This window comes from Macrobrachium rosenbergii, chromosome 46 (assembly GCF_040412425.1).
Source record: "Macrobrachium rosenbergii isolate ZJJX-2024 chromosome 46, ASM4041242v1, whole genome shotgun sequence".
In the NCBI taxonomy this organism is placed as follows: domain Eukaryota; kingdom Metazoa; phylum Arthropoda; class Malacostraca; order Decapoda; family Palaemonidae; genus Macrobrachium; species Macrobrachium rosenbergii.
Window position 1 is genome coordinate 41,348,917 of NC_089786.1, and position 19,905 is coordinate 41,368,821.

General features: G+C 33.9%; 1 protein-coding gene across 1 annotated transcript; it reads left to right on the top strand.

Moving 5' to 3' along the window:
* The first annotated feature begins 1,674 nt into the window (after nt 1-1,674).
* LOC136830454 (piggyBac transposable element-derived protein 3-like) lies at nt 1,675-5,407 on the top strand. The gene is made up of 4 exons (XM_067089989.1): nt 1,675-1,822; nt 2,142-2,193; nt 2,350-3,097; nt 5,297-5,407. Exons 1-4 carry the CDS (start codon nt 1,675-1,677, stop codon nt 5,405-5,407), a joined length of 1,059 nt encoding a protein of 352 aa, XP_066946090.1.
* Nucleotides 5,408-19,905: the final 14,498 nt, after the last annotated feature.

The following is a 19,905-nucleotide window of genomic DNA, read 5'->3' on the forward strand; positions in this document are numbered from 1 at the left end:
CCTTTTCTCTTTCTGGTTTTTCATTTGTTTTTCTTATCTCTCATAATATTCCATTGTATTTGTTTATCAGCTTATTTCACACATTATACTTGCTCTGTAGTCCCTTTTTAGTTTAATACTATTCTTTTGATTTTTGCATTTATGTTGTTTTCCCTCATCATAGTAGTGTAAAATGTCACTAAATTCATCTTGTTAGAGGCTTTGGGGAGAGAGAGAGAGAGAGAGAACATACTCAAGGATTCATTGTTTTCCTTCTTATATAGAAGCAGAGGAACAGCTTGAAAATAATATATGTGGTTCATCAAACGCCTCCGTAACTGAAGTGTGATGGTCATCGTTGCGTCTTTGCTCCGTCAATGAACCTTAAGTGGAAGAAGTCAAATGGTTACATCCACTAGTGGTGTACCGTTTCCCTCCTCTGTAGCAAACAAGGTTCCTTGGAGAGTCCCTCATACTTTTGTTGAAAGAAAAAAAGCTAAGTTCATATTTCAGCCTGAAAGTTCTTTCTCCCCTTGAAATGGCATAATTGTGTTATCTATCATGAGTATATATGCGCTAGTGTGTGCGTATGCATATTTGTATGAATCTACATGAAATGATAAATCCATGATGTCACAAATTCTACAGATCTCATATCTTTGATACATGAAAGTTGTTTTAACTCTTTTTCGGGCAAAGGGCCTGACCGGGATCTTTATTTTGTCATGTTTGCGAGCTGCCGCGACCAATCAAATCACTTTAGTTGGACCCCGTGAAATTCAGCCAATAAAAGCAGAACGTCTCAGCTGTTGTGAGCGCAAGGCTTGAGCTTGGTAACTTGAACGGCGTAGCGTTACACACTCCCCGAAGGAAACAGAGTGTAGATGTAAGTCCAGACGCTCTTACTTTCGCCACCACCGAAACTCGAACATTGGCGGTAAGACTTTGAAAACTTGTTTGCTCATAGGTAGATATTTGCTGATCATTGTAAAGTTATCCAGAACAGTGTACGTGACCGCTGACACTACGAAAAACTCGTGCGAAAAAAAAGTGCAGCGTAATCATCCGGTGCGGGCTGAGCGCCCGTTTCACGGGAAACCACATTTCACCAAACTCAGCCGGTACTGGATGTCATGTCCCGTCAAAGGGAAACCACGTTCACCAAACTCAGTCGGTACTGGATGTTGTGCCCGTCTGAGGGAAACCACGTTTCACAAAACTCAGCCGGTACTGGATGTTGTGCCCGGTTTAGCGGGAAGTATGATTGATAATGAAACATGCCGAATCGGATGCTGTGCCCATTTACGTTAGTGTACACATTCGTGAACTGAATGTTCAGGAAGATTCTAATAGTGTTCTTGATTATTGTATTAATTCTATGTATTATTAATAACCATGAAATAGATTATTTTTGGGCAAATTTTGTTCTAAAGTTCAATATTAGCATCTATTTTGACTACTTATGATTTAAATATAATTATAGCATGGATATATATAGTATTGATCAAATATGTACAACAATAATTTTTTTATTAAAATTTTTTATTATTATCATTAAAACTCCATAACTTAATTATTGTGATTATTTACTTGCTCAAACTATTAACTAACAATTCCTCCTTTCGTTCACTTTTCACGTTGGAACCTCCTATGGTTACACAGGTGTAAGGGAGTTTTCCCCAAGTGACCCCAATTATGGTGATGAGGACTGCCAAAGAATTTGCGGACACTGATGCTGATGACGACGACAATGACCCTGACTACCAACAGTACGTCGAAGCAGCTTTAGCTGAAGATGCTGTTGAAGAGAACCTCTTGTCACTTCCAAGGAAGAAACGGAAAGGTAATTTTTTTATATTGTGGCACTCATGCTAATGTTCCTTTTATTTTATTCACAGGATATATATATATATATATATATATATATATATATATATATATATATATATATATATATATATATATATATATATATATATATATATATATATATATATATATATATATATATATATATATATATATACAGAAAGAGAGAGAGAGAGAGAGAGAGAGAGAGAGAGAGAGAGAGAGAGAGAGAGAGAGAGAGAGAGAGAGAGAGATATGTTTTGCATTTCTGTGTTTCTTATAGATATTGACAGTTGTATTTTCTCTTTTTCCAGTAGTCAAGTGTGGCCGTGCCACCCCAATAGCAGTAGCAGCAGAGGAGGAGGAGTAGGCAGATGAAGAGGAGGATGAGGAGGCTGGCACTGGCAGCCAGGGCAGCACCGTTCAAAGGAATTGGGTGAAGGAGGCCATCAGCAACCCACCACTGCCACCTTATGCACATGCAGGAACATTGACTATTCCTGCCCCTTTCCTCTACTTCAGTGATCTCTTCGATTTGGATCTTGTGGAGCACGTAGTCTATTGGACTAACCTTTATGCTAGGCAGAGCGACCTCAGGACGCCCTTCAAGACTGATACATCGGAGATACTTGTGTTCCTCAGCATCCTGATTTACATAGGCGTGGTGTACCTGCCTTCCATTGAGGACTACTGGACCACTGGCGCAGGGGTGTCACAAGTAGCAAACTTTACGTCCTCGAAGAGGTTTTGGCTCATGCGGGCAAGAATTCATTTCACTGGTAACCAACAGATCACTGGCACTCAAGACAGGCTTTACAAGGTCAGGCCAATCATCACTGCCATCACGAAGAACCACCTGCGCATCCCTGAAACACCTCATCAAAGTGTAGATGAGGTTATGGTGGCCTATAAGGGAACTAGGGCAGGAAATTTGCTCCAGTATATCCGTAACAAGCCGGACAAATGGGGATACAAGTTCTTCTGCAGGGCCAGAATAAATGGCATTATTCATGATTTACTCATGTATCAAGGACGGACTACTTTCATCTACCACACAGTCCAGTTGCCTGAAGAAGAGGCTCTCATGAACATGAGTGGCAAGTGGTCACCACCCTCCTCAGGACAGTCAAGCACCCAAATAAGACGTGTTCACGCAGACAACTTCTTCACCAGCATTGGTCTTGTTGAGCACCTGAGGGACACCTACCAGTCCCGCTATGTTGGCACTGCCAGGGCGAGAGTTCGAAAACTTTCACGTGACATCAAATTTGTAGGGGCACCACAATGGGAAAAAATTGGAGAACTAAAAACCGAGTAGTTTCTAGTCGTCGTTTCACATCTCTCAAGGTTCATGGAATAAGTTAAGGACATTTTTGGATTTAAGAAGAGAAAGGTATGGTTTATTTTTGTTTCTTTTATTTTATTTTTTTTTTTTTTTTGCTGTTGTTCATGCTGGCAAGATTATTAATAAATCCCAGTTTGTGATATACTGAACACCTAGAAATGTCTGCTCCAATGTTCATTATTATTGTAATAATAATCCCACTAATCAGGTCAAAGCATCCACATTTTCATCACTGTTTCTCCACGCTCTACGAATAGGTGTTCCGGAATTTTTAAAGCCTGAGCTTGGCAGGATTTATAGCATTGCTTTTGTTTTACAGTATCCAAATTCTTTCAGTGACAAAGTTTTCAAGATACTTAAGGAAACTTGTTACTCATTAAAAGAAAATTACATTTCTAGTTGAACAGCTTATAAGTTGTACCATTTTGTGAGAAATTTAGAGTAGTTCCTAATTTGCTTAGAAGTTTCAACGTAAATGTTGCTTTATGTAACAATATCACAGAAAGAAGTATGTTTATTAAAAGCTCCATAAAGCATATAGAGGGTGTATATATTTGTTTTTTGTAGAGATTACTTATGAAATATAGGGCTCAAACTGGTAAAAAGTCTGATTGTAATAGTAAAACAACATCATTATAGTGTAAGGACTTTTCAGTCTTCCAGTGCTACGTTCTGGAATAAATTTTATTTTGACAATCACACTCACTGGCAAGTGGCAAGAAAAATCAGATCAGTAATTCTTTATAAAGACAACAAAAAACGTAACAGCCTGGAATCGGCTCTTATAACATTTTGTCATGGTGACGTAATGAACATTAATTTTGACCATTTTAAATTGGATGGTTATACTAATGATGAAATTTTTAAGAAACTGGATGAAAATATTTAACTTTTGAAGTTCTGTATGTGCTCGAAAGCTTTTATACGTATCTAAATATAGGCATATACACATTTATCTTTCTTTTCTTTCTTCATATTAAAAAAAATTTTCTTAAGTTTTGTGAATATGGAATTCACTATACCATTTATTTGATTTTTTTTTGACAGAATATTCATTTCATCATCATGTTTTCTAATATTTTCTTTAAAGAATAATGTTTAATGCTTTTTATGTAGCTAGAAAGGATAAGTGTGATTATCATTTTTTAACAACTAATTGAACTACGTTTTGAACTGTTTGCGACTTACGCTGTTTTTGGTAAGAGTAGGCTTGTAAGGTCCTTTTGTTACTTGTTCTCACTGTTATTTTGTGTAAATGATTTCCATTTTCTTATGTATAGTGGTCTTATGTACAAAAAATTTCTTGCTTTATTGACGTTATATTCAGAACATGTAACCATTACACTAAAATACTTGGTGCTTAGATTTTAACGTTCTCCTTTTCTGTGCGTAACTTTGTGTGTGTGTGTATGTATATATATATATATATATATATATATATATATATATATATATATATATATATATATATATATATATATATATATATACACACACACACACACACACACACACACACACACACATATACATATATATATATATATATATATATATATATATATATATATATATATATATATATGTATGTGTGTGTGTGTGTGTGTGTGTGTGTGTGTGTGTGTGTGTGTAAAACAATGGTTTGGTATGATCAATGGTAAAACAAGATTAGATTTGTTATAAAAAAACTAATAGCATGAACGTATAACTGAAATATACTTACCGCTTCAGGGCAAGAACAGTGAGTGGCCAAGAAGCGCACTCGTAGAGGGTCCCCCCCCCAAAAAAAAAAAAAATTAATAAATAAAATCAGGCCAGAGGAAAACTATTCAATGGTTTGATCCATCTGTTGCTATGTTCCGTAATGGAAGCTCTTCTTGCTTCAGATAAGACCATTTTATGGTTCCCTCCCCAGAGTACCGATGGGAATCAATTCGTACTTTTCATGTTCCATTAGTGGAGCCGAGAAGCTCTGAGATTCCATCTTTGGCAAGAATGCTTAACAACCATCAAATAACACATAATGTTAGTACAATGTCTTGGAGTTTTAAAACAGATCTATAATAGTTGTCTTTGGAATCCTAAGGAACAGCTCATAGTACAACTGTATCTCTTGAATTTCAGCAACCATCATCAAGATACAAAATTACTGATTCGTCTCTGACATCCTGTGTTGAAGACCTGTGGGAAGACCAAGGAGAAGATGGAAGAAAAAGAGGAAGTTCTCTACAGTAGGGTGAAGAGGAAAACTTATTTGAAGATCGACGGATGAGGAGGAATTCCCGATGCAGGACGACTGGCAAGCTTTGTTGCTTTCGTGGTGCTTAGTGAGAAAGACGTAATTGGATGCTTTCTGTCATCTTACAGACCTCACTATGGCCCATTGCCACTTGCAATAGATTCTTTCGGTTTCTTGTACTCTCTTGTAATTTCTTTTTATCAAAGAATGAGCCAACTTGAAGCTTAAACCTAACCTCGTATCTGGGCTTGAAACCGGCATGTCAGCTTCACATTCAATGCGTTTGATCATTAGTGTGAATTAAAAGAAGAAAAATTTCTGTAAAAAGTGACAGATTATTTTCGTGTGTATATGTATGTAAGACTAATTTAGTGAATTTGATATTACTTTCTAAAAATAGTTCTTCAGGAATTTTTAAAATCAAGCCTAAGCGAAGCTTTCGCATAAAAGTATTAAGTACTAAGTATTTCCCGACACTTATTTTGAACGGTTGAAAATTTCATTCTTTGTGCAAACTAGCTCGGTGGAAAACCGATTATTTCACAAAATCTGTGGTAATCAGATTTCATAAAAAAAAACTCTAAAGACCTCGATTCAACATCACTCATGATGAAATTAGCTTTTTTTTATAAATCATTTTAAGCAGAATCTCGTTCAGAAATTTTTATACGTTTATTACCATTAAAATAAATTTTCATTTCACTGTTCAGTAATCTTGTTAATTGCATTAGAATGATTTGCCGGATTAATTGTGCCTCATTTTTGTGACGTTCTTTTTTCGAATGAACATGTTTTATGGTTCGGGATATCAGGGTGCCTCCCCAAATCCAGCCACCCCACCAACACCTTCAAAACTACTCTGATGATCAATTTTGTTCAGCTAAGTGTCACAGAAGAAAACTTCAGGCATTGCACAAAGTTATCTGTTGTTCAAAAAGAGACAACGGGATTTTCGCGTATGCGTTTTCTTCATTATTTCAGGTAACCAAATAAACGGGAGGGGGATTTTGTGGGGGGATCTTTCAGCTACATTTTCTTTCATTGCTTTAGGGAACAGAGTCAAAGTTCAATAAGGTGTTTCTTAAAATTACAGACCTTAAACCATCAGCTAAACTAAATTAATAGTCTCAAGGCTTACGAAACCTTCTCAGTTGCCTTTTCATCTAATTACAGTAAGTATCATTTGTGTTAATGTTATATCAGTATTGCGTAGGGATATGCTTACGAAGAGGAAAATTTGACAAAAACTTGCTATATAAGAAAAGGAAAATATGATAAAAAAAAAAGGCCAGATTGGATCACTGCTCTAAGAAAAAAATTTTGAAAGCAAACTTTCAAAGTAATTTCGTGAAAAGAAGACGCAATATGACTAAGCAGGGAGGAAGGAGACTCAGTGTAAAAGAAATTCACCCGAGTGATGGAAGAGATCTGTCAGTTCAGTTTCCTTCCCTTTTTGGGTTAAGTAATTGTCTCCTTCTTCATGACACCAGAAATTCACCAGTGCTCACATGTGCTCTCACTAACGCCTGTGAATATAATGACTTAAAGCTTATCTGTCTATCTGCCCGTCTTTTTACCTATCTCTCTATCTATATATCTATCTATCTATCTATCTATCTATCTATCTATCTATCTATCTATCTAAACATTGTTCTTATCTTTGTGCGTATTTTCACATTCGCTGCATGCCCAATATAAAAAAAGAACTCTGATTATTCAAAGTTTTATTTAATTTTTACCTCATTTTTGTTTATGAAGTATGTTGTTAAGCGGATTTTAAGGACCATTATTTAACTAAATTAGATGTGCTTATTAGACTATAGTATTACAATGTATAAAATTCTGAATTGGATATTTTTTTTATGTTATTTCATAATGTAGGATCAATGTTTTTATTTTTGTGTATAATGTGTATCATTAATACGAAATGGATCTTAATATCTTGTTATTAATGTTTCCAGCAGTTAATTTGTCACATATGTTCAGAAATTTCTTTAGACTTCGTATTAACCTGGAGTCGACAGTCTTCCACGCTGATGCACTAGGAACCCATCAGCTGCACTTCATTCCTTCTACACACACACACGCACACACGCACACACACACACACACACACACACACACACACACACATATATATATATATATATATATATATATATATATATATATATATATATATATATATATATATATATATATATATATATATATATATATATATATATATATATATATATATATATATATATATGTAGAAGGAATGAAGTGCAGCTGATGGGTTCCTAGTGCATCAGTGTGGAAGACTGTCGACTCTAGGTTAATACAAAAAGAATTGCCATCTAAATATACATATATATATACACACGCATATATATATATATATATATATATATATATATATATATATATATATATATATATATATATATATATATATATATAGAACTAGCAATTCTCTGATTCCATTGTAACAAAGAAATGAACAACTGATCTCTGACTTCCAGAGCTGTTGTTCTGCATATGAATTTACGAATGTATATTTCACCAGCTTTTGATCCAAAGTTATAGGATTTGTGAAACAGGCTTTGGAGGGATTATCATAAAGAGCAATGAAATTCTGGTTTTTTACTTTCTTGATGAAATGGCCAGTTGTTGTGATGATGTGTTTTCTTTTGTAGATATTTCACTTTTACTGTTGTTCAAGCTGCCATGACAAAATAGCTATCGAATGGCATATATATATATAGTATATATATATATATATATATATATATATATATATATATATATATATATATATATATATATATATACTGTACATGTAAAGACGGTTGAAGGAGGAAGTACATCTCAAATATACATTTATTGGAAACGTTTCAGAACACAAGGTTTCATATTCAAGCCGAAAAGACATAAGTAACAATAAAACAATTAACATTAAAAATGCTGAAATACAAATATTGGGCATAATAAATTATAAATAACGAAATTAAAACTAGGTATAGCATTACCAACCATCAAGAGAGAAAGGAAGGACGAAAATCGAAAGGAACAAACTAGAAATGACCGGCAACAGCTCATGTAAGGTAAAGTGCTGTCGAGGAAGACTGCTTGTTCAATTGAGGAACAAGATGTTTAATAAACAAAGATTCCAGGATTGTCAGTAGTTTGACATTCTGTCCCCGTCGCAGTATTACAAAATCTTTGTATTATATTTTATGCTTTCATTTCCTGGAGTGTTGTCTGATGCTGGAAAATTCAGGATTAGCAAGTTTTCTACCAGTACGATAACTAACGTCTTTGTGGCAATCAACTCTGACCCATAGCAACCAGGGCGTGGGTCCCACTTAAGTCCCTAGATTACAACTAAGGCAAATGAACTTGTACACAAGACATGAGGTCATCAAAGGGCCAAGTTTATCCTTGAATTTAAAGAAACCACCCATAGTAAGGGGATTTGTTTAGATGAAATTATATTCAATTGCACGTATGTAATTAAATGTAAATTTTCCTAGTGTATCGTAGAAATCTTCCTCATGGATTGAAGGTACATTTGCATAAAACGGAAGTTTAGGAACAGTAGGTAAGGAGACTTTATGAATAAGAACCTTTCAAACTTCTTAATAAGGTTTTCATTCCAAAAAATCTCCCTATCTACCATGCCTATGCTTCCATTTTACGTAATTGTACCTCCGTGATGAAAATTTCTACGATGTACTAAAAAAACTTATACTTAACTATATACCTGCAGTTAAATTTAATATATATATATATATATATATATATATATATATATATATATATATATATATATATATATATATATATATATATATATATATATATATATATATACTATATATATATATATATTAAACTTTCTATGATAAAGGTACTTTCCATCTCATATCTATGATATTACTAACTCCACATCCCTCATATTTAACACTTGGCACTCTTATAGCAACTGGTTATTGCTTTCCTATTTTTTCTGAAGATGTTAATTCTTTACAATAACAAACCTATATTTCTACTAAATTACTCAAGAGACCTTAAAGCCCCATAAAGTGGCCTGGTATCACGCTCATTAACAGCAAAGTCATCTGAATTTTAGGTGACATGAAATGTTTGCTGTTTTCCTTCCACTTCCCACTGTGCCTCTGAAATAACGGATGATCTGTATGTTTCAATATCCTGAGTTCCACATTTTTAAAGACAGAATCACTGCAAGATTATTTTGCTTTGGCTTGTGCCTCCATATATTCACCGGTTTCGAGATTTCTCTAGCTACGTGTTATTCACATATATTTACCATGGCGTTTATTTATTTTTTTCTTTCTATACAAAGAGAAATTCTGTAAAGAATAGTATAATTTGTCGATAAGATTCCCTTCAAGCCTGTTGCGTAAAAATAATTGCTCATTTACATTTGGAAAAACACTTCATATCCAACATATGAAAAGAACTCATACAAAGCACGTAAAAAAGGGGTTTAAGGGACTACCTATAGTAAACGACATGCAGAGGTGAATAAAGACTAGAGCTAACATTAACATGTACCAGTAAAGATTATAATGTTCTCTCTCTCTCTCTCTCTCTCTCTCTCTCTCTCTCTCTCTCTCTCTCTCTCTCTCAAGCATTATTATCCATATATTATCATTGACCTCAAAGACTATAGTAGACATGTCAACTGTTCATCACAAATTCACCAGAGCAGAGAGCGTTTTCGCCGAAAGAGGACTGTCAAGATCACTTTGAAAGAGCTTTTTATTAAGGGATTTCGATGACAGTTCATTAAATATTTTTCTTTACGTGAAGCAGTAATTAAACCTGCAAAATAATCGGTATTTTTCCAGTTGAGATGTCATATGATCTTTTTGCAGTTTATATTCGTTCCGGTTTGAAAATATTCTGTGGAGTCACAGCAGACACTTCGATTCGGTAAAGGGAAAGAATTGCTAAAAGCAGTGGACCGAATGTAACCAATGAATATTATAGGGAACTAGAAGAGTTATTCCCCTTTCTACGCGACCATTATAGTCCGTTAATATTTTAGTTTCAAGTGTTTATATACTCTAATAGTTGTTATACGCGAACATTATAGTCCTTTAATATTTTAGTTTCGAATGTTTATATAATCTAATAGCTTTTATAGTTGTTTAATCGATTCCAAGGGTTTCACACAAGCCTATAAAGAACATTCGACAGCGCTATCGTATAGCGTAGAATTATTGGGAGAAACGAGGATTTTCTTCCAAGCTACGTGGGAGGATTGAGCAAGGGACACAAGAACGCTGCTGAATCCTCTCGCAGCTGGATGACTGCCTTTCACAAATGACTTGAATTCGTTCAATAGATTCTGATGGGAACACAAACTAGACTTTTAATGCTAATAGATAATAGCCAACTAAAATTCATGATAATGAATACTTGCTCATTTTATTTATTTTATTTGCCAGGTTATGTATTTGTAAACAATATTACAACTTTAATTTTTCAGTGGTACTAGAGAATTAGAACACACACACACAAAACACTATATATATATATATATATATATATATATATATATATATATATATATATATATATATATATATATATATATATATATATATATATATATATATATATATATATATATATATATATATATATATATATATATATATATATATATATATATATATTCTTTTTTTGGTATATATAAGCTCTTCGTTGGGTGAGTCGGTAGAGCTGAGGACTGTCACTCGATGGGCCGGAGGTCAATTCCCCGGCCGGCTGATGAAGAGTTAGAGGAATTTATTTGTGGTGATAGAAATTCATTTCTCGCTATAATGTGGTCCGGATTCCACAATAAGCTGTAGGTTCCGTTGCTAAGTAACCAACTGATTCTTAGCCACGTAAAATAAGTCTGATCCTTCGGGCCAGCCCTAGGAGAGCTGTTAATCAGCTCAGTGGTCTGGTAAAACTAAGGTATACTTAACTTTTCTTTTGGTATAATAACGCGTAAAAACTTAAAGGCCAGGAGGGTGCATATACATGTATATAGATTTATATATATCTTATTAAACCTATAAAAAACCATTATTATAGGAAAGGATATTACTGGAAAAGCAAAGTTTTACAAGAGTTTTCTAGACAAAGGAGAAAATGGCACGTATGGAGCCAGTTTCCTTGCCAAGAATATCATTAGAACTTTGATCGGTATTGAGGTTATTATCGAATCTAGATCTACACTTCCTAATCAAGCAGTGTAAACGTAATATTTCCCTTATTGAATATTTTCGTTATATTTTGGAGGGATGGAGGGTAAAGAATACGGAGCTTTTGGTTCATAGGCATGAATTTTCCCAAATATGCAATGCTCCTTTGGTATTACTGAAAAGCAGCTTAAAAGACGTGAGAATGTATGTTTCCATATGCACATGTTCAGCAGCAAGCCGTTTCCCTCGGTAAGGATGGCCACCACCAGGAAATAAAAAATACAAAGGTCGTTGCTAAATTAACTCTTTAACTGCTAAACCGTTGATGAACTCGTGATAAAAAATAAAAAATCCAACAGCACTACACTGCATAAATAAAAAAGAAAATTCATCAATAACACATCGGCAACCCTCACACAAACTACGCTATTCATTTCAAAAGTTGACTCTTCTCTCTCTCTCTCTCTCTCTCTCTCTCTCTCTCTCTCTGTAAACATTAAGACCTATCCATGCCAGTACCCGTTTCATGGAGTCCAGCCAACAATGTCAAGGCCTTCTTCTCCTCCGCCTTACTACCGCTCCTGAAATGTCTAAGACTTTACCAACCTACTGTCCTCTATTCTTTGCACATGACCTAACCATCTGTAAAGAGTTTAGAGCTATCTTTTCATCCATATAAGAAACGATTCATCTCAACATCTTTAACATTTTTTCTTTCATTTCCATTTCCCATCAACGGTTTACTGCCCTCAGTGAAATTTGGATCAACAACCCCTACTTACATTCCCTCCATGTCACCACACACACGCATATATATATATATATATATATATATATATATATATATATATATATATATATATATGTGTGTATACACATATACACACACACACACATATATATATATATATATATATATATATATATATATATATATATATATATATATATATATATATATATATATATATATATATATATATATATATAGAGAGAGAGAGAGAGAGAGAGAGAGAGAGAGAGAGAGAGAAAAGAACAAAAGAAGAGAAAGTATTTGTAACAAAAGAAAAACGTTCCTTTGATCACCAAAGGTTTTCTCGGGTGCTCTGAGGAACGTTTTCAATTACTCTCGTAAGTAAAGTAAAGCTTTAGTTGCGAACTGCTGAGATTGGTTCTCTCTCTCTCTCTCTCTCTCTCTCTCTCTCTCTCTCTCTCTCTCTCTCCATTAGGGTGAGTTGTTTTAAGTGTACAAAAAAAATGAAAAGTAGTTTTTTCTACGCCTTAAGAAGAGGTACGTACGAGCTTGACGGCCAACTCACATAACCCCGAAAGACTGGGTGCGCGGAATGATTGTTCCATTGTGAAATGATTAAAGCGACAAAATCCACTAAAAATGATAAGAGCTTGAACTTACTATTTCCTTACTATTTGTGCCCAGCAATCACAAAAGAAAGCGAAAATAAGAATCAGATAAGGATTCATAAAATGATTTTTGTATCAGTATTCTTTAAGGATGTACGATTTTTATTTTTGCATTTAATTATCATAAGACAATATTCATACAAATGTATGTCGTTATTGTATAAATCACTATTGACTTCTGACTTAATATCCGATTACATATTGCTACGGTAAAAAGAGAAAAAAGTCATTTTCGAAAATTTCATGGTTAAAAGTCTACTCTCATGGGTGGAACTGGTATACTTTTTACGTCCAAATTACCCTCAACTGCAGAGGCGATATGGATTGCAAGTATCAAATGCGGAATATCCATTTGCATATTAGATTACCATTCTGTCTATAATGCTAGCGCTCGGTCATTTTATGGAGGTTTTTAGCCCTTTGAGTAAATGGCAATGAATATAGATTTATTCGTCTCCTTAAATTATTCAGCAACTCTGCCTGATATGGAAGTTAACATTCCGTTTCTAAAACCGGCAGGCTGAAGTAAGAGACCAGTGCAATTGAATTTTATCAGATATTTGAGTTCAAATACTCTGTAATTATCTAATAACCTGCTAACCTTTCGCCACCAATGGATATTGGTTATTAATCTGAGCTTTACCGGATATATATTGCACATGTCTTAAATAATGTATACAACTTTAAGCGAATTTTTCAAACATCGGTAAGTTAAAACTCGATATAGCACACACACACAATATATATATATATATTTTCATGATGTTGCCTTGTAATTTTGACATATTTACTTTTTCATGTGTTATGTTTAATGATAATGGTTGTTAAAGTGTCATATTTAGTTTGGCATCAGATCTCAAAAGAGCTAATGATTACTTGATAGCGTAATTTAGAATTGTTATTATAATTTTAATAGTAACGTAATTTAGAACGAATATCTTTCTTGGTAAAAGCGTAGTATGTGAACACGTGTGTGTGTCCACCAGGGCTTGTTTCATTTCAATTGTCATCAGTTGAGATAAGAGGGAACGCTTTGTTTTGGGTTAGCGATGACAGGTTTGCAAAACAAACGCCGATTCGTCCCATACGGGCTCGAGACGAGCGGTTTCACGTTGTTGCATGTTCAAGTCACGTACGCCACTTGGAGAGAAAGAATACGTGTCCTGATCAATTACGTCATGTTTTGTAAGATGCGTTCAAAACGTTTTGCTGGGATGACGTAACTTTCTTCTAGAAGCTTCTCCTTTGTATCTCGCACCCAAAATGCTTTAATGACGTCACTTCCCTGCTTCTAGAAGCCTCTTTAGTATCTCGCACCCAAAATGCTTTAATGACATCACGTAATTGTTTCACTGTTACTGGAATCCTAAAATTTGTTTCATTCTGATTTCTGAGACCAGTCGATTCTGTTACCTCTCTCTCTCTCTCGTTCTTAGAAAGAGATAACTCTTAACGCAGTTTTTTGTGGTCACATATTAACATTAACTTTTGAGATCTGAATTTAGCAAAGTTATTTAGTTCGTAACGGCGCCTGGTAAAAAAGTGTGTATTGTGTAACGCAGCTTCAGCAAGTGATTTACAGAGGTTTTCACAAGTTGTGTAAGGTAAAGTGAAATTTTACTTATTGATACCATGGTATGATAAGTTAGGAAGTTGTGGTATGATAAGTTAGGAAATTTTGAACAAGTGAAATCATTATTGATAAATCTTATGTGTATTTTGTGTGTTTTTCTATTTACAATCTCTTTATATTTTCACAATTTTTATGTTTGTGATGTAACATTTATTTACATAACATTTTAAATATTTCTTGGTAATTTAACATAGCATTGGTAATTTAACATTGCATACTTGATTTCATTTATTGAGATTTTCTTTTTAAATCTTGAGTAATTCTTGATAGTTTAAATTTTGCTTGATTAATTTAAATTCCTGATAAAGTTTTTGTGAATTAGTTTTGTTTCATAATTTAATTCAAGAATTAATTGAGTGTTGCGTTATTTTCAAGTAAATACATTTCTCAGATTGTGAATTCTAAATAATTGTGAATTTTAATGATAAACTTTGAATCTGAAAATAAATTTTTGTATTTAACATTTTTAGAAAAACAGTGTTTCATTTATTGATTACCAGTGAATAGGATTGATTGTGTGTGCATAAGGCAAAGTGATAAACATGTTTTGTTCTTTTAGTTTTGCTAAAGTGAATTAAGACCAGGGAAACAGTTAGAATTTTTTTATGGAGTGATTCCCTTTTACTCTAGAAGATTTCTAGTTTAATTTTTGATACCTCACACATATTCTGATGAACTTAATTTGATTTTTCAAGTAATTAAGTTTTTTTCTTAAGGGATCACTGTTACCTTTAGAGTACTCAGTCGTAACAATTAATGTTATGAGAGTTCAGGTATCTGGCTGAAGTGAGGTATATTTTGAATTTTGAGATTAGTTGTGTAATAACCAGGTACTTGGTACGCATTGTGACAATATATATATATATATATATATATATATATATATATATATATATATATATATATATATATATATATATATATATATATATATATATATATATATATATATATATATATATATATATATATATATATATACTGTGTATATTATCTGACAATCCATCGCTGCAGGAGAAAACTCTGAATGACAACTGATAACTAACACCCTCTCTCTCTCTCTCTCTCTCTCTCTCTCTCTCTCTCTCTCTCTCTCTCTCTGTCCTCCCAACACCCTCTTTACCCCCTCTCTCATTTCCTCTCCCTCTCACTCTCTTTCTCTCACTCTCTCCCTTTCCTATTATATATATATATATATATATATATATATATATATATATATATATATATATATATATATATATATATATATATATATATATATATATATATATATATTCTGTGTATATTATCTGACAACCCATCGCTGCAGGAGAAAACTCTGAATGACAACTGATAACTAACACCCCCTCTACTCTCTCACTCTCTCTCTCTCTCTCTCTCTCTCTCTCTCTCTGTCCTCCCAACACCCTCTTTACTCCCTCTCTCATTTCCTCTCCCTCTCACTCTCTTTCTCTCACTCTCTCCCTTTCCTATTAAGATAGTTGTTTTAATTACATTGCCCAGCTTTTTTGACATTTTATATTTCACCCCTTCTCATCCCCCATTCCTATCGGGGCTGAACTTAGTCTTAAAATTACTAGGAAACCTTCTTAATGAAAAGCTCTTGAAACACCTCAGTGAACTGAACACTCGAGGGAAGAAACCCGAAAGCCCCCAGCATTTAGTTGGTAATAGCGCTGCAGGAAACAGTGAAAATAAGGAAAACGAATAAAGCCAGCCAGGACAAAAGAGAAGGTAGAATAGTCCTTCAGAGTCGCGCAGTTTAATGCACAATCTATTCGGAACAAAGTAGATCTCTTCAAAGCATTGATAGCAAGTGAAGAATTAGACATAATAGGTATCACAGAAACACTGATCAACCTAAACTTACTTCTATCTTCACTGTACTGTCCTAAAATCAATAATTTCGCCATCACATTCTAATTCGCAATAAAAAAAAAAACTAAAACTGCGCTCAGTATGAATGACGTAGAATTGATGCTTTAGATGACATGGTCTGTAAAACCTCCAGGTGACTACTCGGTGTCATTCACCTCTCGCTCCATCAGCTGGTGAATCAGAGCAATACTGTCAGCCTCCGTACACGGTCCTATCATCGTTTAACATCCGTATATTTTGAAGTGCACAGAGTTCAGATAAAGAATATAGATGCATATTGTTTCGCGTGATATATCTGTCCATAATGTTAACGAATTTTGTTTTGTATTTTTCATATTCCTATTTGCTTTTTCCTCTTTTCATTCTCTGCTGCTTTTGCTCTTTCATTCTTTTCTATTTCCCATTTTCCTTTGTTTTCAGAATTCAGTATTCTATTCTGTGGAAGCTTTCTTTACACAGGAATGTTGGTTCTTGTTGAATATCAATTAATATCATTATAAAGTAGATGATAATCATAAACTTAAAAATGTGGAAAAAATAATTGAAGAATGAACAACGTCGGAAAGAAGTCCACCGGTAATTTAGTTGATGTCAAGATGAAAAACGAAGGTAGAAGATGAAGCAATTACTCAGAACTATTACATACTGTATTATGGAGACACCTTCACCTAGAGCTTTTGATGACGCAGGAGGCTACTGGGGAATAAGCTCCAAACGATAATGGTTGAGTTTAATATTTCTCAACTCCGGCTTCAGTCGTTATTGAGGTTTAGTTCTTTGAACTAGTCCGTTGGTATAGTGGTTAGTGTCGTGGAATACCGCTCAGATGTCACGCGTCTCCCGCAGGGCGATGAAAAATCACTGGTTAGTGCTGCAGTGTGGGGCCTGCGGAGGGAAGTTGAAACCAACATTCTTTGGAAGCTTGAACTTCAAGTCAATGGCCCTTGTGTGCCTGATCCATGGGAATAGGTTTCATGTACTGAAAAAATTATAATATAAGGCTAAAAAAGACGGGGTGCAAAGATAAAAATATAAAAATGCGCTTCTGAATCTGTTTGTATGTCCGAGTTTTCTTAGGTCGATGCCTGATCTTGGATATCTAGGTTTTTAGATGTCAATACCTAACTTCGAAAATCCCTGCAATGAGACATCACTGGCAGACTTCAGATGTCTTGAGTGTGTGACACCAAAATCATATTTTCAGATGTGGATAGCTAACAACAGATGTCTCGTTTTTCAGACATCGATATCCGACGTAGGAAGTCCTGGTTGTCGGAAGTCAAGGGAATGACACCAAACGGACACCAGACTGAGGTGTAAGGCGTTGCAGCGGGGTTCTTGGTGGAGATCGGAGAAATGCGAAAGACGCCGTCAGTACCAACAGGGATGGAATGAGAATAATAGAGAAGAAAATTAGAAATTTGTGAAAGAAGGAAATGGTGGCAGTCTGAAAATGGGATCTGTATGAAGTAGAAAAAGATTATGAAATAACTAGTAGGATAAAAAAAAATAGACAAGAGATAGCTGAAGGAAATGTTACATTGATGGTAGCAAATGAAAAGATGAAAAAACTGCTAGTAAAAGGAAAGAGAATAAAGAACAGAAAAAGATAAAATAGGATTTGATAGCAAAGAAGTAAATGAAAATGACACAAAGAAGACATACAGCGAGAAGACCAGTTTTAGAGAAATCTTCAAAATGAACTAAGCATCAGAGATTCAAAGAGGATGAACGAATAATCATTGATAATAAATATAAGAGTAAATAAACGGAGTATCAGCGAGAATGAAATACTTTATGTCTCCTCTTCCATCAATTACGTCTACTTTGCTTACCTCTTGTTCTCAATTTTCTTCTTCCTAAAAGCTTGACAAAAATGTAGAGGAAAATAAGCAGAATAATTATTATTTCTCCATTACATTTAAAGTAGTTTCCTTCTGTCATATCCCTCTGTCCCACCCCCCACACCCCCCCAAAAAAAAGATAAAAATATGCTGGTCATAGAACCAATATGGGAATTCAGAGAGTTTTTTAAAATTTTGCCTTTTTTTTTTGAGATGCAAACGAATTCCGTGGCAGCGGCATTTTGATTTGGGTGACCTTAGGGTGCGTTCTGCAATGAATAAAATTTCAATACATTTGAAAGAAGAGCTATTCACGTAAATTTGTTTTGCACAATGATTTCAGCAAATATTCTCCTTGATAATTGGCATAGCTTTAATCTATTGCAAAGCTCATACAGAACATGCAACCGCAGAAGGGAACGTGAGCCATTGTTGAACAGTATTCTAAAGCGATATATTTTCAAAGGGATGTAGATAGAAAAGGAGTACACTTGAGGATAACTGATAGTAATAATCGATATTTTATGCTGATGACCGAATGAAGTTATAAATTCTGACCGTGGTAAATCAGAGAGGACGAAGACAGGAAATCCTTCCTATATAAGCCGTTACTCTTCCATACAAAGACTAGTTTCTTTTTACTACGAAGAGCCAGAGAGTGCCTGAAGTTAGGAGCGTATTTTTCTTAACATTTTTTGTAGTTTCTTCATCAAGTATATTTGCATGCTATGTTTAGTTCACAAAATTCTAAACCTTAACTTTGTTGCCACGAACAAGGCAACTTCAAGATCGTTGTATTATATTTGCATTTTATTTTCTTTTGTTTTGCAAGAAATTTATATGGTAAATAAAGCAATGACCCTCATGAACAATATAGATGTAGATATGCTTATATGCTAACTAACAGTTTGAAACACAAATGTGATTTTATATGTGAGAAAGGCAATCATAAACTATAACATATTTACAAGAAAACCTCACCGTTCAAAATTGCCCAGCCCCAACTAAGAAAAAAATTACCATCGAGACTTCTTTCCTTAAGCGTCTACATGATATTAATTAATTGCATTATGATGTCACGATCTTCCCTTGGGCCCACCCAGTCCACTATATAAACTCACAAAAAGCAATTTACCTATCAGTCAGAAGAAAAAGTCAAACATATGCCAGCGAAATTACTCTGCTAAAATTCTTTTATACGAAAAAAAACGCAGAGGGAAATGAAAAATGCCAGGGGGAATGGATTTAAAAAGTACACACACACACACACACACACACACACACACACACACACACACACACACATATATATATATATATATATATATATATATATATATATATATATATATATATATATATATATATATATATATATATATATATATATATATATATATATATATATATATATATATATATATATTATTACTATTATTATTATTATTATTATTATTATTATTATTATTATTATTATTATTATTATTATTCAGAACATGAAACTA

What these genes read in the sequence shown, in the direction of transcription:
- LOC136830454 (XM_067089989.1), top strand. Translation starts at nt 1,675, where the DNA reads ATGGTGATGAGGACTGCCAAAGAATTTGCGGACACTGATGCTGATGAC. An exon ending in TCCAAGGAAGAAACGGAAAG is followed by an intron (nt 1,823 to 2,141) that starts GTAATTTTTTTA and finishes CTCTTTTTCCAG; the next exon opens with TAGTCAAGTGTGGCCGTGCC. An exon ending in TTTCACGTGACATCAAATTT is followed by an intron (nt 3,098 to 5,296) that starts GTAGGGGCACCA and finishes CTTGAATTTCAG; the next exon opens with CAACCATCATCAAGATACAA.